Source organism: Vanellus vanellus (assembly GCF_965231255.1).
Source record: "Vanellus vanellus genome assembly, chromosome: 14".
Classification (NCBI taxonomy): Eukaryota; Metazoa; Chordata; class Aves; order Charadriiformes; family Charadriidae; genus Vanellus; species Vanellus vanellus.
In genome coordinates this window covers 19,784,200-19,806,237 of record NC_138919.1, presented here as the reverse complement: position 1 = coordinate 19,806,237, position 22,038 = coordinate 19,784,200, and the positions used below count along the sequence as shown (strand labels likewise).

The following is a 22,038-nucleotide window of genomic DNA, read 5'->3' as shown; positions in this document are numbered from 1 at the left end:
AATCGCATTAAGGACATCTCCACGCACTGGTCCTGCCCTTGAAAACCACCCTCTGCCCCTCCTGACCCAAGGGCAGCGGTTGGGGGCTCCTCAGCCCCACAGGCTCTGCCAGCACCCTCTGTCCTTCACAGTCCTGTCCCCAGAGCACAGGCCCTGCCTGGGGTTCCCTTCACTGAACCCACAATGCTTTCCGGGCACGCTCAGCGTTCTCCAGGGGTTTTCTGCTCTGTGATAAGATGATGGATTACAGACGAGGGGATTGCAGGTGAACCGGGGAAGGTCTCCAGTATTGTTCCGGAATTATTCTCTGTGCACCACTGTGATTCTGTGGCATTTTACAATGAGTTTAGATCACAATATGGATTTTTGTTTCATTTTACAGTTGATTGAATGGAAACTGTGTAGAGCAGTTCTGGGGGAAGAAGGGCCTGCTTCATATTGGTACTGGTCATCTGCTCATCTTTTGGGGCATTTCCCCTGCCAAGCAAGTGTCATGAAGTCAATTTATCTCAGAGAGCTTCCTACGAAACATTTGTGGAATGTTTGGGAAATCTTAGAGGCAACCTGCACTTGAACACTATATTTAAATTCAAAACAAAACAACTGAAGTATTGGTTTGAAAAGCACATAAGTTATTTCCTCGCGGAGGCCGCGGGCTGCCATAAACAACGCGGAAGGCGGACGAGCCCCTCGCCGGCGCTCAGCCGCGACCGGCGTCGGGGAGGCCGGGGCGCGCGCCTGGGCCCAGCCCCGGGGCCTCTCCCCGCGCTGAGAGGGGCGGGCTCGGCGGCGGACGGCCTTGAGGCATCACGGTGGCTCTCCGCGGCCGCCCGGGGCGACTACAGCGCCCGAGGGCCGGGGCCCCCCCGAGAGCGGGCGGGCGGCGCCGGGGGCCGTGAGGGGCCCGGGGGGGCACTCGAGCCGCCCGCCCCGCCCGCCTGAGCCCGGCCCCGCCCGCGCATGCGCAGCCGGCAGAGGCGCGCGGGGTGGCGTGGCGTACCGGCGCGCGAGCCGCCCCGACGTACGGCGCCAGGCTGACGCACGGCCGCGCGTCGCCGGCGGGCGCGGGGGGGGGGGGGCGGGAGGGGGCGGATCCTCCCGCCGCCGGGCGCGGGGCGGGGGCGGCGGCGGCGGCGGAGCCGCGGCGGCGTTTATGGCGGCGGCTGTGTCCGCCCTGGCTGCCAGGCTCTCCCAGTCGGCCGCGGCCCGGTCCTACGGCGTGTTCTGCAAGGGGCTCACGCGCACCCTCCTCATCTTCTTCGACCTGGCCTGGAAGCTCCGCATCAACTTCCCCTACCTCTACATCGTCGCCTCCATGATGCTCAACGTGCGGCTGCAGGTGGGCGGCGGGGCTGGGGGGCCGCGGCGGGACGGGGGGGCTCGAGTCCCGCTCCCAGCCCGGCGCCGCCCGTTGCCGGAGGCTCGGCAGCTCCCGGGGCCGGGCCGGGCCTGGGCCGCCTCCGGCGCGGCGGCGGTTGCGGGCGGGGGAGGCGCGCCCCCTCCCCTCGGGTCCCCCCCCGGTACCGGGCCGCGTTACGGAGCGGCCGTACGGTGCGCGCGTCTTGGCAGCGCGGTCCTGACCCCCGTGAGGAGCCAATAAAACGATTCCCTCCGCCGGTTTGCTGGGTTTTGTTAAAGTCGAGAACAACTGTAGCAGGGAAGACGCAGAAGTAGTTTTAAATAATAACGTCACTGTATGAAAATGACAGTTCAGGTTCAGTTTGCGTCTCCCCCGTCTTGAGGCCGTTTCTGCAAAACGTGGAGCTCCAGAAGCAGCTCTGACCCGAAGGCACGAGGAGCTCCCACGCTCTGTGGGGTGGAAGTTCCACTGGTTTTGTGATGCTTTACTTCTAACTTCGCTGGCAGCAGAAGCAGGTTACGGACTGTCACAGCAAACATCTGCTCTAGCCGAACGTTGGCCTCTTTCTTCCTCCTCATAAGCACAGCTGTAACGAGAGTCTTGACATCTGGCTGGTGGCCGGGTGCTGGGGACGGGGCTGGTTGCAGTTTGTGACTTGTAGATGTTAAGTTGAAATGGGAAGAAGTTAAAATGTGGCGTCTCGTGTTTTTATATTTGGGACTTGCCCTACAGTTCTGAAGCTTGAAATGGAGCCGCGCTGCCAGGAGCTGTACACGTAGCTTAGTAACTTCGGTGGCTAAAAATGCTTTGCCTTTGCCTGTTATCTGTGTTGGTACATAACAGTTCTCCTGTACCAACACCAGCTTGGCGTCTGACCCTGGTGTAACCGGTGCCCCCTCACTGTGCGGGGCAGCCAGTCGCTGGCTCCCTTGGGCAAGCTGTGTGCCGAACGCTGTTGACTTCCAGTGTTGCGTGTCTGATTTCAGCAGGCACGTCTGTTTATGGGAAGGTTTAATATTTGCCTGTAATGTTAAGCCTCTAATCAGTTACAGTCTGTGTTTGTACCGGTTAGGGAACATCCTACTGTTAGGCAGCGAATCTCCCTAGGTGCTCCTCTGCTGACTCACTTTGATGGCTGTTACCGAAAGAGAGTTTGTAGCAGACTAAACTGAAACTAGAGAAGACAGTTTATATTCGGGTATACTTCCTACCCCTTTGGAAGCGCTCGAGCAGCCTGTAGGGAGACTTGTCTGTTTGGACTGCTGTTACTTTCTGCAGTTGGGTTATTCTTTTTCTTTATGTTAAATATTTTTTTTTTTATTTACTTTTCTGTATACTGGGCACCAAGAAACTGGGATATCAGTATAATAACTTTCTTTCTCTTTAGGTCCATATTGAGATCCACTGACTCGTGATTTGGTGTGCTGCTTGCGCTGAGTGCTGCAACTGGAGTCAGTCACACTCTTCAAATTCAGCCTGTTGTGAAACAGCAAGGCCGTCTCTAGGACTATGAAGAAAGAAGACTTAAACCAGAAACGAGTATGTGACAGTGGCCCAGATCATCACAAGGCAGCAGCTCACCTGACACGCACACATTCCGCGCTGAACAATTCTGAAAATCATAGTAGCAGTTTACAAAAAGAATTATTTTATTTTAACACTAGGAATTGTTCTCTCTTCAATACTATACCTCTGCCTCCTGTTGGCAAGGAAATGGCTCTGAGTTTGAGTGAATCAGCAGGGAGGAACTCAAGTGCAGCTGCTCCTTGGAAGGATTCATTTCATCTGCATTTTTCTTCTGGGAAGGACAGCCTTGATAGGGTTTCTCGCTGCATTGATAGTATTTCAGTAATGGCCTGGCTGGAGGAAGCTTGTAGTTTTGCTGGAAACTTTAGCTTTCACTGTCCAGGAGACAACTTTGTATTTTTTGCACACTTCTGGCTGGGAAATCTGTGGTGTAATAAAAACCTGCAGTTTCTGGAATTAGAAATGAGCAGCAGCAAAGAGAATGAATTGCGGCTTGCATTTCTCAAAGAGTTGGAGCTTGGTGGGCTTGCTGATGTCTCTTCTATTCCAGTTGCCTCACTGAATGAGTATACTTTGGGACTCCTAAACCACCAGAAACCATGTTTTTTGCTTTGTTACTTAAACCTTGTATCTTCAGAGCAAACACTTGGATACAAGAAAATGCTTTTGAATATACAATATGTGACTAATAATTTTCACATCATGCAGCTAGTAATTTCTGTTCTAGCTTTTGCACTAGCAGGTTTCTGGTATGCAGTAGTGAAGGTAAAAGAGTGCTAAGATTTTAATAATTACTATTTTTAACGTTAATAGAAACTTAATTGACTAACGGAGACAAGGTTACAGTTCAGGTTTTAGTGAGAAGTAGACAGCTAAAGTAAAAATTATAGTTGTGTAATTGCTAGTAAAACTGGCTGTTGGAATAACAGGGACTTTTTTGTAAGGAATATCTGCATCTGAGTGGAAAGAACTTCTTAATCTCAAAACTCTTTGGACTTCTGCAGGTCTGCCATTAACACTAGACTAGAGCTCAGTGTGATTGCTTAGCGCAGATCAATTGTTTTCTTTAGGTTTTGTATTAGCTGAGTGTTCTGGCTACTGTTTACAGCCATTTCCAATGAAACCGTTTCTTGCAGAATTGAATTCCTGCTCTGAATCCAACAGTAACTAACATATCAGTCCTTAAAACACTTTGAACTGGAAAGCCGTTGGGAGGGTGGTCTTCAATACAGCATAATTCTCAGCAGCGTTCCCTTTCAAGGATGGTACTGCTCTAATTTAAACAATGTCTCATGAGCTTTATTGTGCTACAATAGGCACTATAAACAATTTTCTGAAAGAATGTTTTCTTTCCCTGAAAAAGTGATTGTTATCGCTGAAGCATAGTAATCATTTCTGGGCCTGTTGACTTTGGCTTTGGGACAGATTTCTGACAACGGGGTTTGGCAAAGAATGGAGCACGCATGTTGGAATCAATAGAGCTGCTTGTGAATAGGAATTTGCAGGAATATGCTCCCCTGGGCATTTAGATGGAGAAACTCATTGTGCAGTAGGTCAAAGTTTGAACTTGGTGTCCAAAATTCTCAACAAGGGAGTCAGTGTAGGTGGGCTTACTGTGCTGTAGGGGCTCACCTACAGGGCGAGGTATTGATACCGTGAGTTCAGATGTCTTTTCAGCTCACCCTTAGTGCAGAGGAAAGTCATGCCAGCGATTCACACACCAAGGATCCTTTTTGCTAGCTAGTGGATTTCGTTTTGGAAAGACAATAAGTGACGTTGCATTCAGTTTGAACTGAATTCACCTGGAAAACCAGTAGAGTTTCTAATGTGGAGCTTATTAGGGTGTTTGCACGCTTGTGTAGAGAAGCCTCCCTTATGAGGAAAGGCGGAGAGCGCTGGGACTCTTTAGCCTGGAGAAGAGAAGGCTGAGGGGAGACCTTATTATGGCGTACAAGTATCTAAAGGGTGGGCTGAAGGAGGATGGAGCCAGGCTCTTTTCAATGGTTCCCAGGGACAGGACGAGGGGCAATGGGCACAAGTTAGAACACCGGAAGTTCCGTTCAAATACACGGAAACACTTCTTTACGGTTCAGGTGACAGAGCACCGGCACAGGCTGCCCAGGTGGGTTGTGGAGTCCCCTTCTCTGGAGATGTTCAAGCCCCGCCTGGATGCAGTCCTGAGTGATGTGCTCTGGGCAATCCTGCTTTGGCAGGGGAGTGGGGCTGGATGGTCTCTAGAGGTCCCTTCCAACTCTGAAGCTCCGTGATTCTGTGAAGTCCTGGATTCTGAAGATGAGATGCCAGTTAGCAGTATTATGGGGAGAAATGTTGGAAACTTTTAACCTTATTTAAGTGCTGAAAGTAAGGTACACTACTTCTTCTGTTAAATGATATGTTGTGATTTTATTATCCCCATTGGATGGCTATTTCTTCTGGATGTTAGAAGAGATAAAAAGCCATTTACTTTAAATTAGAAAATAACTTTTTCCCTGGTGTGTACTTTTGTTAATTGTTTAACTTCTAGACTTTTGACTGTATGATTACCTGTCACAAAACTATCAAAAACCTTAAAATAATAATGGATTACATGTTGTAAGTAATTATTTTGACAGCAGCAGCTTCCTCTTAATCAACCATTCGTACTGGTCACTCCCATCTCCACTGCTGCATTTTATCACCATTGCAGCAGTATTAGCACAAGTGTTTGTGCGTCAACATTGCTGAAATGATGTGGATCTGAAACCCCAAAACACCAGAAACAAAGACATTTCTCCAAAAGTCTGTGGTTTATTTGAGTTACAGTGTTCAGCTGTGTCTGCATACAGCTTGAACCAAAAAAAAACAATTGGCAGAGCTGAGGGTAGAGGAATGAAGGTGGGGAGGGGTTGGAGCCTGTTTCAGCTGGCTTCACTGCTAAAGAAAACATTGTGCCACTGCATCTCTATCTCCTTAAGTAGCTGCATAGGTAAAGAAATACTCTCTTCCTGTATGGTGAGCTTTTGCTTGTTTGTTTGTTTTAAGTTGCACATAAACACAATCCCACATCCACAGCTGAGTGCTGGAACTTCCTGGAAAACGAACCGATTGGCACAGCTGTACCTGCAGTTGGTACTGGGGACCTCCTCCGTTCAGCTGAACGGTTTGGCCGGGAAGACTCTGCTCTGCTGTACGTCACCTGGGAACCACCAATTTAGGAGTCATAGTTATATACAACAAAAAATTGTAGGTGATGTTGCCAGGTTAATAGGCGGGAGGAGTAGCTAAGGGCATAAAAGCATTAATCTAGTTTTTAACGCACCTATTCTTTGTCGTGATTTTAAAGGGGAGAGGGGGGAAAGAGGGCAAAAAATGAAACATGAGAGAAACCGTTTGTAAATTAGAATTTAACTGTGTGTACAGTGCGGTGCCAAGGGCTGTCTCCTGCCTCGGCCCGTCGTCAGTAAGGAGGGGATCTTGGAATGCTGAATCGTGTTGTGTATCACAGTCCAGCTAATACAGTCCTGTTCTAAGCAAAATTACTTTTGAGTGAGTGGCCTTTAATCACTTACTACAGGATCACACTAAATACATATACAGCTAAGCAAAATGATGAAATTTTCTTTGTGTATTACATGTATATTGAACATAAGATATAAAGAATATGTCTTAAGTGAGTGGATTTAATCCGTTTTAAGGTAGCTTATGTACTTTGCCTTGGATTTTGTTGCTTAAAACCTAAAAGGTAACATACTAACTTGAACATTCCTTTTGAAATTCAAATAAAGGATAGTTTGGCGTGTTAAAATCTCATGTAATATACTGCACTTTAAGCTTGTGGAGGCCATAAATTGAAAGCACTGTTCTTGCACTGATAGAACTGTTTGACTGGCAGCGACGACGCTCAAATGGCTTTTACTGGCTGGGGGAGAATAGTGAACCAGAAGGATGGCAATCCTTTGAAACTATATATAAATCAAATACTATGTCGTTTAGGCCGCTGTTCTCTTAATGCATCTCAAAAGATGGAGGGGGTCTCGGCTAAGAACCAGTTTGTGTGGAGTTCCGTGGCTTCAGTAAGTCAGATGTGGGAACTGCTTTTCTGAGTAAATGTGCTGTTAGGGCCGAGACGGCCGATTGTTACAGTACAGAAGAATAACGTTGTTAGTAGGGGTAAGGGACCTCTACACCAAACTGGGAGTTGCTGCCTTATTTGCAGTTCCTCTCTCATCTTGCCGTTCTGCTGGTGTTGGAAAGAGGTATCTCTAAGCAAAATGTCGGAGTTCTACTAACCAACTCGCACTTTCTAAAATTTCACTGATCAGTGTCCAGATCCTTCCTGCACTATGTAGCAGAGTTCTATTTCTGCCATTAGAAATCAAATTAAGTAAGAAAATATTCAGTATTTAGAGAATTGCCTAGTAGTTTCCCATAAATGTACGTTTGAGTGGAAATCTACTATATGGTGTACTGCTTTGAAAAAGAAAATATACTTTTAAATGTGTGCGCGCAGAGCTCTGCATGTCGATAAAGTGTTTTATCACAGTGTGATGTTGGAATGCTTATGCAAATGCTTATTTACTTTCTGACACTACAGTGCAAAATGCAGTAGAGATGGTGGAGTACTTCGTGTGATATTTGCTAGTGCAATCTTAGAAGTTATCGCTGTGCATCAGCACGCACCATGAGACAGTTTTATCTGTAGACGTTTTTTAGCCTTTCTCTTTTTCAGTGTTGGGTTGTTAAGGTTTTTTTGTTTGGGGTTTGTTGTTTGGGGTTTTTTAGTGTTTTTGTTGGCTTTTTTATGACTGTAAAGACTGCACTTTCTTCAACTTTGCCAAAGTTTGTGTTCTTTCTCCTTTTCTCCTCCCTTGCCCCTCCTTATAGGTCTACACACTTGTAATTTTTGGATGAAGCAAGCCTGGACGTACTCTCCTAGTGTGGTAATCTTGTTGTCAAGTTGTTCCTTTTGGTTTTGTGGCCTGGCCTTACCTATATTTTCCTTCTCTTCCCTCCCCGTCATTTCTCAGCATAAGCACATGCTGATACTCTATTGTAGAAGCACTCCCCTGTAATTAATTATGCGCAGCAAATTGACAGAAACCGTGTTGAGACATAAGCATCCATAGTCTGTCATTAGGGTGTATGACAAGTGGGATATCTGACAGAGCAATAGGTAGTCAATGTGACACGTTTCTGCTTTTTCCCTTCAAAACAGCTGCTTTCATTAAAATCTAACAATTCAAATTTGTGGTACCTCTGTCAGCTGAGAATTGCAGCTAGAATTTGGGGCTTATCAAATATATCGAGGTCAAAACTTAAACAGTTACACTTGCTTCAGTGCTCTTTAGGTTTTTGAGTCATTAGCATAACTTTCTGAAAAAATCACATGAATGTACTCTTAATAATTTGAAACCTTTTTTTCTAAGAGTGCATAGAATAAAACATGTTCTGACATTTGACTGTGCATCACAGAAACAATAACTGGGGGGGAAAAACACTTTAGGATTTATTTATTTTTTAATATTTGTGACGAATTCCCTTTTCGGTATCTCAGACTGCAAAGCCTCTAATCCTCAGGGAAGCGCTGCATTCGATAGAATTTTCAAATAAACAACTTGTTGCCTATGAAAACGTTCAACATTTACAATCATCTCACATACTTAAATGCAAGGACATAGACACCAATCTGCTGAGGGTGTGAAAACAAGAATACCACGGAAGTGTGAGAATGATGCTATCCTTTACCACCATGCACTAAGTAAATCCTTTGAAATTAATCCTGTATTGAATTCCAAAATTTCAATTATCTTAATCTTTTTGGAATTGTAATACACAATTGAGACCAAGTAGATGTTTATTTCATTGTTGAAATCAGTTGATGAAATCAATTTAGAAGCTAAAACATTTTAGAAAATGGCCAGAGGGACTTCCAGAAAGAAAATCCTCCTTGAAAAGATCCGGTTTATTTCTGTGATCTCAATGTATTTGTAGTCTGTTTTGCAAATATCTCTTCTTCCTTCTTTGTGGAAGGTCTGTATAAACCTGATAGCAAAACCAGCTAAAGTTCAAATCTGTGAAAGTATCGCTGTTCTTTAATTTTCTGGTTGTAGTCAATTTTACCTATTATCACATATAAAAATACCTGGCTGTAATTTGACCTTTTGTTCTTAAAAGTAGATGAGTCTAATGCTTAGTGCCTGATTCATCACCTGAAGTCCATGAGTGTTCCATGAACTTTCTTGAAATGTCCCTGCTGGTGACTAACGCTGTCCCTGAGCGCCGACGCTTGCCGTGCCCCTGTGCAGGGCGGCGTTCCCCACGCACAGCAATCTCAGTCTATGGCCTTGCTCTTTGGCCATAATTTTTTTTTTTTTTTTTTATCGCAATGCGGGAGGTGGAGAAGGCTGGCACAAACCCTCTGTGTTTGTTCCAGGGAAAGATGTTTACAACTTTGTATGTATTTTAGAAATTTAGTGCAACACTTTTAACTTGTGAGAGGAGTTTCCATAGTAAACTTGAAACCTGTTGTCCTAATGAGGTGAATGCAGATGTTTGAATAATACTGAGTGCTGTCGAAGCCTACAGCTGTTGATTGTGATGCTGCTCGCCTACACCACAGGAGGGAGTTAAACATCAGTCTTTCATATTTTCAGTTACGGCATCGTTTTTCCTTAGTACTGTGCATTTCAGTTTATAAATATGTTGACTTTGACTTGTCTTATGGATTGTCGCTGCAAATAGGTTAATGTACAGAATCACTACTCAGCGGTCATGTATTGTAACTGTTTACAATTGAACTCTGAATACCAATTGATGGGTTTTATCAAGCTATTTAAAAGCAAATAAAAATCTTTTTTAAAATGATCTTCTGTCTGTGCTCAGCAAAAAAGCTAGTTTTGGTGCTTTTCATTCCAGTTTTTCACTGTATAAATTGTACGGATGTACTTAAAGAGATGGTGTTTGTGGCCATATGAAGTCAGACAGTGAGTGGCTTTTTCAGAGATACAGAGGTGTGTTTAGTGAATACCAAACGTGTGTAAAACCTGTGTGAGAAGAAGAGGGCTGAAGCCTTTGGTGTCTGAGCTCTGGGCTGGCTTAATCATGTTAGCCACCAACATTCATTCGCGGGCATTCTTTTTACACACTTTTTTTTTTTAGTGACACACCTTAACAAACCAGTTACTGTCAATGTAATTCCAAGGTATTTCCTAACTAACGAGCTCTAATCTCGCAACGCAGGGGAAAGCAAACCACACTCAGTACCTAGAAGGGCCCTGGGAACTCTCTTACCTTAGTCCGGGTGTCATTGCTGGGAGTTTCTCTTCAGGCTTAAAATCACCGTACTATTAACAGCTACGCCAGACCTCTTGTTTTTGCTGAATACAATATGCACCTTAAAGGAGTAAATATGTGTCTTCTGCTTATTGTTGAGCATTTGAAGAAACAAACCAGAAACCCTCACTCTTCAGATCTCTCTTCTGAAAGTTGCTATCAGATGACTTTTTGATTCTAGACTCAAAAGACATAATTAACTTGCAGTTTCTGTTTGATCTCAGGGTCCCTTGATGCCACAAGTGATAGGTTTTGAGGAAGTACACAATTGTTATGTGCTGTATTTATTCTGAAAAGAACTGGTATTGACAACCCTGAAGAAAAGGCTGATACCTTCAGTGCGAAATTAACACGGACCATTTTTCTTAATGATGAATGCTGAGAGTGTCTTTTCCCTCAAAATGTGCATTTACCAGAAAAAAAGAAGCGGGGGGGAAGGAAAATGAAAGTAATAATCTACTAAGGGCTGCGCAGTCTCAGCCTAGGGTCAGACGTCTGCAGTTCGGGAAGCGCCATCAATGCGCTCTGTGGATTCCCTGTTGCTCCCGTGGGTCGCGTGGTGCGCTCTGAAGCAATGGGTTCCAACCTCTTTGGCTGCCCACCGTGTTCCAGCCACCGCTGTGGCTGGCAGTGGTGTGACCTAGCCTTCATTTCTCACGGTGTCATTGCTTTCAGATGGTTCATTAGTAGTTTCATATATGTATATCAGGGCATGATACCTGCAGTACCTGGGAACTTCAAGGAACTCAGAATACTTTTGTGAATAAACTCGGGAACAGACATGTTACCACATGCGCACCCAAATCTCTTCCTGTTAGGATTTGAAGTGTTTTGAAGTCAGATTCAGGTTGGTGCCTCTGACTTTGGGGTCGTCTGTGTCATTGTTCATCTCCTACTATAGAATTGTATGAGAGCAGCTCATCTGTACAGGAGCCCAAATTTCCTCTATGCAGACCTGAGATTGCTGGAGGAACCCTTAGCAATTTAGACCCATCACAACATTTACCTCTTCAGTGCGTTTCTTAGCTCTTGCGCTTTCTGGCAGATATGATAGCAGCTTAAAATCGAAAAAACAAAACCTCAAAGCAAACACAAATACCAAAGCTTCTACTGAAGATAGTCACATTTCTTAAGGAGATGATTTTTTTACAAGTGGATGGAGTCCTTTACCTTCCATTAAAAAAGAAAATATTGGATGGGGTCTTGCTATCAAGAAGTGTGGTGTGCTTGTAAAAAGCACGTTATAAGTGTCTTGAGTGTTAGGAAGAGCTACGTCTATTCGTTATTACAAATATTTTCTAGACGTATCAAAATACTCCTTTATTTATCTTCAACCTCATACTTCAAAGAAAAGAAAAAAAATGCTAAACACATTTTGGAATTCTTTCAAGTCCTATGCATTGTTAAAAGTATCCCCAAGGGCAAAGGGCCAAAACTGACACCCGGGTCAGACGCTCCCCTCGCTCACTGAACAACAAGCCAGCAGCAACAACAAGCACGATGGGTTTGATGCTCTTTTTTGGGGGTAGCGGCTGAAGCCTTTAATCACTTTAGCTGGAAGTTATTCACAAATAACCCTTCTAAGCTCAGCAATCCTGTCTTGCTTCGCATAATAAAAAAATCTTTTCTACAGCAGAGATTCCTAAATCGCCTTTCAGATCTTAGTATTGCGCAGACTGCAAGCGTGTGCAACCTGCTCACCTGTGGAGTTAGAAGAGTTGCGACATTTCCAATTTCTGGTCTTTGCTCCCCTCCTCCGATAGAAAAGCATTTAAGATTTAAAAAACAAACAAAGAAAAAAAAAACAAAAACAACCCAAAAAGTGTTTTTATGATACTGTAGAGCCACTTTCTAAGGGTTTGCTTGTACATCTTCAGGTGTCTGTTCTTTTAGGTCAGGCTTGTAGATGTTGCATTTTCTATCAGGCTGAAACTACCACAAAAAATAGATTTACTTATCAAGACAGACTGAAAATTTTAACCTTTTTCAAAGCTGGAGAGCCTTCTTTTATCTTCTGTTCCCTCTAGCTGCTTTCTGAGTGAGAACATCTGTACAGACTGTAACGGGTTCCAGGACCTTCACGTTGCTATACAGTGTGTGTTCCAAACAATCTGTTGGTGGAAATAAAAGCTGTCTGGTCTATGTTGTCACTGTCAAACAGTGCTCTTCCTCACATTTTCGTTCTCATTTATAGTCATTTATTATTATCAATTATTATCATTCATTTGCAGTTGTAACTGTACCTTCTGATTTCTTTCTATTTAGCTAAACTACTTGCCAATGCCAGCAATGGGGCAGCCACAGCTTCTCTGGGCAACCTGCACCAGGGTCTCACCACCTCAACTGAAGTAAAGAATTTCTTCCTGATATCTCACCTAAATCTCCCCTCTTTGAGTGTCAAACCGCTACCCCTCGTCCCACGGCTCCCCTCCCTGATCCAGAGTCCCTCCCCAGCTCTCCTGGAGCCCCTTTAGGCACTGGATGGGGCTCTGAGGTCTCCCCGGAGCCTTCTCTTCTCCAGGCTGACCCCCCCCAACTCTCAGCCTGCCCTCCCAGCAGAGGGGCTCCAGCCCTCCCAGCATCTCCGGGGCCTCCTCTGGCCCCACTCCAACAGCTCCGTGTCCTTCTGCTGTTGGGACCCCCTGAGCTGGAGATGGAAATGGGTTCAGAGGAAATAAAAAAAGCAAAAGTATTTTACATTTGTTTTATGGAAAGGAAAAACTACATTTTTACTATTTTCCCCCGAGTTGTTTATGTTGTCCTTCCAGTCCTACATACACCTTACGATAACGCAGAAATAGAAGGTGAAGTAGTCCGTTAAAAATGTGGAGAAAGCAAGCAAGGTTTTGGTTGGTTTTTTTTTTTTTTTTTTTTTTTCCCCATTTCAGAAAGTGTAATCAATAAGAAAAGAAATCTGATAGTAGGATTTATCTGTTTAAGTAACTTAAAGTGATTTTAGTAGGACAAAACACAGCTTCAATCCTGTAATCCAATCACGGAAGATCAGTGCTGGTGTCTAGCCTGGTTGACTCCATCAGAGCTCAGTAAGCACCAGGATGTCCCTACGTGAACCAAATTGCAAGGTCTGGACTTGTGTGCTTTACGGGAATAGCCTTAAATTTAGGCCAGGTTAAAAGTCCAGGCCCCTGACAGTACAGTCAATGTACAGCAATTCAAATGGACACAACACCACGTTCCTGAAGTGCTTTGAAATTCACTGCATACTTTCCAAACATTGTACTCCTCGTTGGAAAACAATCTTGAAATATAAGCGTATTCTTTTGAAACAAAGAGTCAGCATTTACCAATTGAGAACTATAAAAATTAAATACACAATGTCCAAAGTTACAGCATACTGGATGGTCTTCTAAAACAGAGAGAGCTCCTAGGAATTCCAGTTTATAAAGTGGTATAATTTGCTACTTTACTGGAATGATAAATCGGTAACAGGCTTTGCTAAGAATATTTACATAGCTTCAGTCACTATTGTTTTTTAATCTTAGATATTCTCACATGAACTGCACAAAGTCATTGTTAACAAGGTTATTGCAGCTTTTTATGCAAAATAAGTGTAATATTGTTTTGTTGTTGTTGTTGTTTTTCTTTCCTTGAGTATTACATTTTAATTATTTTGTTTGTCGACTATACATTGTTCACCTGTGATATGCCAGCTCTTGCATTACTTTGTTTAAATTCAACTGTTTGATGTTGGTGGTGCAGTTAAAGAAATAGAAGTTTAATATTTTTATCTACTACTAATGATCAAGAAAATATATTGGACTATCTTCTTGAAATGGTGAGTTAATGAAGTCACACCAAATTATGTAAATTAGAAAGTCCTTACAAGAAATTAGGCTGTTAGAAGAAACGTGTATGAAAAAATATTTTCAGAGCTCTTTTTCTTTTCACAGTTTAAATCACAACAAGTTCAGCTTTCAAATTAATCTGACAAACACTGTTACCTTGTAATAATTTCTTGTTCTTGTAAGGAAGAATCCACAGCCAGTTTCTCCCAGTTATTCTAAAGGGTGTTGCAACTGACGCAGACATCGTCAGAGTGGTAATACAGCATCTCCTTGCAATTTCCACTTATAATAGAAGACACCCCAACTAACAGTAAGTAATTCAATAATTCGGGGATAATTTACATTACTTTTTCCTAATTTTCTGTTATTACCGGTAGCTCTGTTAAAGAAGTACTACAGAAGTGTTAAACAATTGCTGATTGTTAGCAGAAGGGGAGGAGAAATTCTTTTAATCAGGCAGACTCCAAACTCAGGGGGGGAGTCTGCATCTAAACTTTTGCTAATGGGCTTTGTAAGGAAAACAAAGAAGAGTTCCCATTATCCAACCAATTATTGAACGTGAGCGGACACGCCTCTGTACAAAACTGGACTGAAACCCATGTAGCACACGCACAGCAGCTTTGTAGCAGCCTCCAGAGAGTCTTTTGCTCATCATAGCCCCAGCATACCTCTAATATCGTGATCTAGAGATAAAAGACCGTTTCATTATCATAAAATATGAAATTGTAGTTTTCTGACTGCATGTATATAACCACATATAAATATTTACATATAAGCATACACATGCGTAAGTATCTTTCCTTGTTCGGCTCAAGAATAAATTTCTACTGGAGTGCTTTCCATAAATGATTAAAAGTCCAGTAGCGAAGAACGGAAACGTATCCCTAAGTGCTATCTGAAGCATGGTAAAAGCATACCTTTCTTTTCTGTTGTATGATTCTGGAATTAATACGGATCTTCCAAAATCCCAGTGTGATAAAGATACTGCTTTACTCATTCCTATTGCCTGTGGTCAGCATCCTGGAATAACATCTTCGATTGATTAGCAGTTTAGATTTCTGAGAAGAGTGCTTTATCTGCATTTATCTGCCATTACTTGCAGTTTCATAATCTAATAAAAATGATATTATCTCCTTTCTAAGAGTTTCAAGACAGCCTTTCATTATTTTAGCTGAAGAACAGGAAGAAGAATTCATCTCTTTTTAACTCATATCTGTATATATCAGCTTTACTAAAACAGAATGAAATACAACATTTATAGAAAGGAGAGCTTTGTACTAATCATGCAGAAAGTCCAGACCATTTCAGGAAGAAGCAGCAGCTAGAAAAAGAACTGCCAGGCTACTGTTCTTCATAAAGAGTAAATCCGGAAATTCTGTAGAAGCAATCGGAACACCAAAGATTCAAATATAATAACTGCCTAAAAATACTTCATGGAACGATTTAATCTTTGGAGGAGATAACCATTCTTGTCAACAAGTTATGCAGGGTTTTCACTGTGAGAGAATGAGATGTTATTTAAGAATATAAATAGCACTCAGATAACAGTCTATTTATCTTGCAAATACGATGATGATGTTGAAAAAACGATCTGTTTAATTGTAGTTATCTGCCATCTTGTTTTTCAGGTTTGGAGTCTTCCATACGTGCTGAGTTCTGGGAAAGCCTTATGGATGGGAATGAAGAGCAAAGGCATGATTTAGTTAGTCATGGGAATTTAGCTGTGCTCATTATCCACCTTCTACTGCAATGGGTGCTCCTCCACAGCAGCAGCAGAAGGGAGGCCTTGCCAGGCCAGAGAGGAGAACGCCCTTGGCAGGGAGGAACTCATCTGTTCTCAGCTGGTACGGTAACTGAGCTAAATATCCCGCATTCTCATGCTTTTGAGGTGTTCTCAGTCAACAGCAGATTTCAAAAACTTTTATGTGAAAAGTCTTTCAGGTATAAATGTACAGTTATTTCCTAAAGCTTTCATTTTTTCCCCACAGACATGTAAGGAAATGGAGGAGATACGCTGTTTAAAAAAAAAATTTCTTTATCCAGTATGAAAATGTTGAGCAGTACACATTCACTTGAGTACCTTGGTGGATTGAAATTGTGTCAGCCTGGCCTGGAGAAGAGAAGACTCGGGCAGACCTTATAGCCCCTTCCAGTATCTGACAGGCACCTACAAGAAGGCTGGAGAGGGACTTTTTACAAGGGCATGTAGTGATATGACGAGGGGTAACGGCTTCAAACTGGAAGAGGGGAGATACTAGGAAGAAATTTTCCCTCTGAGGGTGGTGAGCCTGGGCCAGGGCCCAGGTTGCCCCGAGAGGCTGTGGCTGCCCCATCCCTGGAGGTGTTCAAGGCCAGTTTGGACGGGGCTTGGGGCAACCTGGGCTGGGGGGAGGTGGCCCTGCCCAGGGCAGGGGGTGGGACTGGATGGGCTTCAAGGTCCCTTCCAACCCAAACCATTCAATGATTCTATGAGCAGATATTTTAAATATGTGAGTAATTTTTCTATAAAACGTGCTTTAATAGTTCTGCAATTTTGAAAGCAAGAGATTTGCTTTCAAAATATATCTCCACCATCTTTGTTTAATTTTGGATATTTGGAAATTTTCTACATCCCGCTGAATGGCAGACCTGATGCAGACATCCTTAGATGAGAGGTTGCATCTGTACAACTGAGATTTCTGGTATTTGAAAATATAATGAAGCTTTTGAAGGCATGCATAAAAAAAGGAAACAAAAAATGTTTAATTGAATTACTTTGTAGGACGTTAGTTTTTAAAATGTGTCTATTGTATTTTGTACACTAAGTCAATTTTTTTTTTTTTACATTACATTGCCTGTTTTATCTGAAGGATGGCAATTTGCCAACCTTAGCTTTTAGTGATAAATTCTGCCATACAAAGCAAACGTTTTTATATCTGAGGCCACTTCCTTCTGCTATTTTATCATCTTCCTGGTTTTGTCCGTTTTCAATAAATGCCTTTGTATTTTCACATCTTTTTTGTGCATGTATACACAGAACCTTTCCTCTGTATTAAAACTGATAGTTGCAAGTTGGTAAGGATAAAAAAGACACACTGTGGACTTAAATTTAATTGCACTAATATACTATATGGATGCTTTTATATTACAATGTTAAAAGATCTTAACATACTGATATTAAAAGTATTTCCTGAATTTGGGAGCGGGGTGGGGAGGCAGGGGTTGATCTTTCATAACAAGGTTTTAAAATGGAAATAATCTCTGGGTACAGCTATATTTGAGTGCTAAAGATTGACACGTGGAGGCTGGGTTCTCACAGTGAAAATGCGTTATTTTAAAGCATCTCAAATTTAAGCATATTGAAATTTAAAATCTAAAAAGAAGTTATGGTGGAGACCAAACAGCTCTCCTTTGTCTGTCCCAAGAGGTTGAGTATTTCTGCCTGAGGAGAAAAACCTAGAAAACTCGGCGGCAAGGAGAAGCCACAGAGATCCCTGCACGTGCAGAGGAACCCAAAGAAACTTGAGGGAAAAGAGAACTGAATTAGGGATGGTCTGGGGGGAGGAATGGGATCGGAGGAAAAAAGTTAAAGTTGCGATGCAGCAAACTGGAGAAAAGCTTTAGGAACTTACAAGAAGAAGCTGTCCCTGATGTCACTGCCCGTTTTAGCAGTCTGTCATGAATTCCTCTTTCCCACAAGAAACGGTTACTAAGGATGTAAGCTGCAAATCATCATGTACTAATGTTTTCATGAAGCCGTTTTTGTTGTTGTTCTGTAGACCTATTGTTCTTTCACAATTATATTAATAGACTAAAAATAACAAGGGCAGTTCTATCAGGCTTAAATTGCAATTTTGTTTCTTAAGAATGATCATTTTATACTGTGCTGATTGAGATCACAGAAATCCTTTTCTGACCACAGAGGTATAAGGTACCAAATTCATCCTTTGTGTAACTGCACTGAGGTAAATAGAGTTACATAAGGAATTAATTTGACCTGTCTCCTCCACTTCCTTGGAAAAATTCTTTGTTTTAGCGCTTGCCAAGTTTTAACTTTGACTCTCCCTTGCTTAACATCTTCTTGTACTTAGAGACAGTTTTTCTTTCTTTAAGAAAGAAATACAGCAGCAGAAAGACAATTAAGATGAGGATCTGCCTTTTAAATTGAAAAGTACACTTCAATTATGGTAAGAAAATATCAAAACCTTTTTGTTTTGGTATAGAAGTGTATGGGATTATTCTTACATCCATAAGGATATGAAAGGAATAAATAGTCTGTATAGCCATGAGAGGGAAAGGATTTAAGTGATGTTTTTCTGCCTCGGACCCTGCGTGTTTCTTTCTAACTGCAGCTGTTGGAATAAATAGGGACCTTTCTTGGTTAAAGACAGTAAGAATTTAAAATATTACACATCACCTTTTACCAAAGAATCACCTCCCCTTTTCACCTGGGCTCAACAGGAGCTTTGTATTCAAAAATAGCCTATAAGAGAAGCTGAAGGCATACTCTCCCCGGTATACAACTGCAATTTCATAATACAATAAATCTAGGTTTTGGATGGTGACATGGCACAAAAGTCTTTGTAGAAAATCAACCCACCCAGTACAAAGTTATTTAAAACCCAAAACCCTCACAAAACAAGGGGTGGAGAGAGGTTTTACTCATGATGATTTTACGTTAGAGTCGGTTATCGGCTGTCTTCCTGCTGCCAGTGTAAAGCCAGGATAAAGCCGGGTCTCAACACTGTAACTCAGAGCTGGCTGATCTTGACAGGAATGCAGTTACATGCTCATATTTGATCTTGATCAATTTATTACCAATAGATGATCTAGTATGGCACAGATTGGCCGTTAACAAGCACGTAAGTCTGGCTATAGGCACAGTTTGAGAAGGGCTGAGCATGAGGGGTCAGAAAGTGAAACTGATGGAGAGTCTGTGGTTCAGAATAAGGTTAGAGTTATGCAGGGATGTTGTCCCGCGGACCAAACAACTACCCAGCCGCCTGCCTTCCTTCTTTCCTCACCAACGGTGTGTCGCAGCCCGCCAGTGCTGCAATTGTGCCAATGCAACTGTTTGTGGGACCAGAGTGTAAATTTAATCAATGGAGTAATTCTGGTTAAAAATTATTAGTTTAAACAGAAATTTTAAAATCTGGATTGAGTGGCTTCACGAACGGTTGCACAAACAGCTAAGAGTGCACTAAAAGTCACAGTCATTAGTTGCCAGTTCCAGTTCCTTTCTAAATGTATGGTTCCATATTTATTAAAGCCAGATTCGTGCACTGCTGACTAGCCAGCAGCAAGATTTGAGCCAGCTCACGTGGAGATGTGCAACTGCATTTCAGACACTCACTGGTGGATCAGCAAGAGCACCTGGTCTTACCCTTCTGACACTATGTCCCTTGGCTGCCACACGTGCTGTGGGACGCCAGCTCTGTTACTCTGTGGAGTTTAGGAATGCTTCTCTGGGCAGGGAGGAGGAAGGAACTGTGGGTGCCTCCCCTGTTATCAGCACTACTACAATAAATCCCTCAACCACTGCCACATGCATGCAGCTAGAGCAGGACTCTTATGGTTCGCAGCCCAGCTACAGCTCCCAGCGTAGGATGAATTAGGAATTTCAAATTCCCAGGCCTTGGTGAGACTGGAGAGTGGTGTGCAATAATACATTTACCCACCCCAAGCTGGAGTTAGCCAGCAGAGGTGAATTCACAGGCTGCGGATACTTCTCAGGGTGGGAACAGTCTGGCCCTGATCAGTGCACTCCCCTTTGAGAATTACTTTACATCAAGCTCTTTCATTTTCCTGACGTAGAAAATCCCTCTCAAGCTTCACACAAAATTCCACTTGTGATCTGTTTCAGACCACGTCCTTTGAATCCAAGTCCTCTTTTTCTGTTATGCACAGCTTTCCTGCTGGAAAGCATCCTGTTTGTGTCTAGTACTGTGCATAATTAATACAGGTAGAACAAGTTCTAATGCAAAGTATATTTTGGATCATAAGCATTACAGAGTTGGTGGACCTCCACAATTTTTAATGCGTTTGGTTTTCCTCACTGCGACATTCTGGTGTTCTTTACTCAAAGACTCACCAGTGGCACTATCAGTGTTACACAATGGAAACAAGCACAGACTTCCAAAGCCAGTAATATTTGATGCTGGGAGTAGATTAAGCTAATTTAGAAGTCTTAAAAAAAACAACAAGCTCAAAATATGTGAAGAATTGAAATTTGAAATAAGCTGCAAATAAAATTCAGGAGATGATTTAAAAGTTCATCTGGAGGAAAGCCCATGCAAAATTCTTAGAAGAGAGGGATCTTTAACTTTTGGGGTTTTTGACTGTTTTAAGGGAACGAGCTTCCTAGCCATGCAAAAAAAGCACCACTCATAAAAGATGTTTGACTTCAAAGCTGAAGCTTAGCATGTTCCCCAAAGCAATATAAAATACTTGCATGTAAATTTTTTTTGGCCTAAATGAAAGGTGCAGGCACTTTTGAAACCGTTATGATGGCCAGCAAACAGGATTTTCTATAAATGTGTTTTTCCAGCTGAGACAAATATGATATGTGTGACAGCATAAACATTTTAAGAAACAATACATGGCTAAAACCCATCTGCCAGACAGAGTAAGTCAAAGAGTTTGCCTTAGGGGTTTAAGAATACCAGATTATTCAAGTACTGATAAAAAAAAAAAAAGGGGGGGGGGGAGACACAATGATGGACTAAGGCCTTCCTGCCTGGAAACTACTAGGCAATGCTTCTTAACAAATAAAAACTGTTTGATCATCTAGATTTGAAACAAAAGTATTCTTTAATACAATGGCTGAGGATTGATTACAGCAATTCTGACAATCAACAAGATATTGTCTTAGGAAATGCAATGCTTGCACCATTTTTCTAAAAATGTGAGCATCTAAGTGAGTAAGTAATAAAATCAACCAAATAATTCTAGTTTACAAAATGCTGCACAACATCTGTATTCTTTAAGATGTATCTATATTCTTTGAGATATATCTGTTGCTGTCAGGACGGCCGGACTTCCCTCCCATGTCCCCAGTGGCTCACCTACTACAGGTGTCTTCTTAAATATGATCCAGATCCGTCAACAGCTCTGCCCGCTGTCCTCAGCTTCACTGGGCTCCGTCCCCACGACTATTTCCAGTCGTCTTCTTCTGTAGCATCACGTCGGGGTCACCAGTTGTAGCGATTGAAAGACATGGACTCCGATATGCAGGACTGAAATAGAAATCAGTTTTATTAAGCAAGCGTGCTCTTTATGTATTTTTCTACCAAGGCCAGTAATTTTCTACTTTACTTGTTTACACCATCGTGTACTCTAAAAGATCACATTCTCACCAAAAAGGGAACCTCTCTTCTCTGTGAGCAGCACCTCCTTATCTAGGGAGTAGTTTCACACAACTTCATCGTCTGCCAAATCAGTGCTGCAGCTGCTTATTCCTCCCTATTGGTTCTCCCACACTTAACCCTTCTTTTGCCTCAGTCCCCACATCTCCCCCTTTTTTGTTTTGTTGAACAATTAGCACTGTGTTTATTGATTTTTCCACCACTCTCTGCGTACATTGCAAAAGGCATGGTATAAAGCACAGTTCTGCAAAGTAGCATGTCTAACCGAATCTACATCCATTAATAAGCTAGCATTATATAGTTTTTTGCATGTTCACGTGACTGTTACAGTCCTGCTTTGCCTTCTGATAGGCGTAGCTTGTTCGTCCACACGCCCTTATTATCAGTCTAATTGGTCTCTTCTTTCTTGCAATTTTGGATCTTCTTCAGTCAACTTCCTTAAACTTTCTGCCTATTCCCTCAATGTTGTTTACCACTTATTGTTCAAGGATAGAGCATCATATCTTCAAGGTTAAAGCTGCCCGCAGCAAAAACCTCTCCCACATATATCTATATTCTTTAAGATATACCTATGTCCTTTAAGAACGTATTCTTAAGGCTGTACAGATATTCGTGTCTTTAAGATTAACTGTTGTCCTTAAGGGTAACTATAAAATCTGTTTTACCAAATCCAACAGAAGTCACAATAAGC

At 42.5% G+C, this 22,038-nt stretch overlaps 1 protein-coding gene across 1 annotated transcript; it reads left to right on the top strand.

The window, feature by feature from the left end:
• Positions 1-1,150: 1,150 nt before the first annotated feature.
• SMIM10L3 (small integral membrane protein 10 like 3) lies at positions 1,151-4,031 on the top strand. Its single transcript, XM_082490330.1, has 2 exons — positions 1,151-1,339; positions 2,748-4,031. Exons 1-2 carry the CDS (start codon positions 1,154-1,156, stop codon positions 2,766-2,768), a joined length of 207 nt encoding a protein of 68 aa, XP_082346456.1. The 5' UTR covers positions 1,151-1,153; the 3' UTR covers positions 2,769-4,031.
• Positions 4,032-22,038: the final 18,007 nt, after the last annotated feature.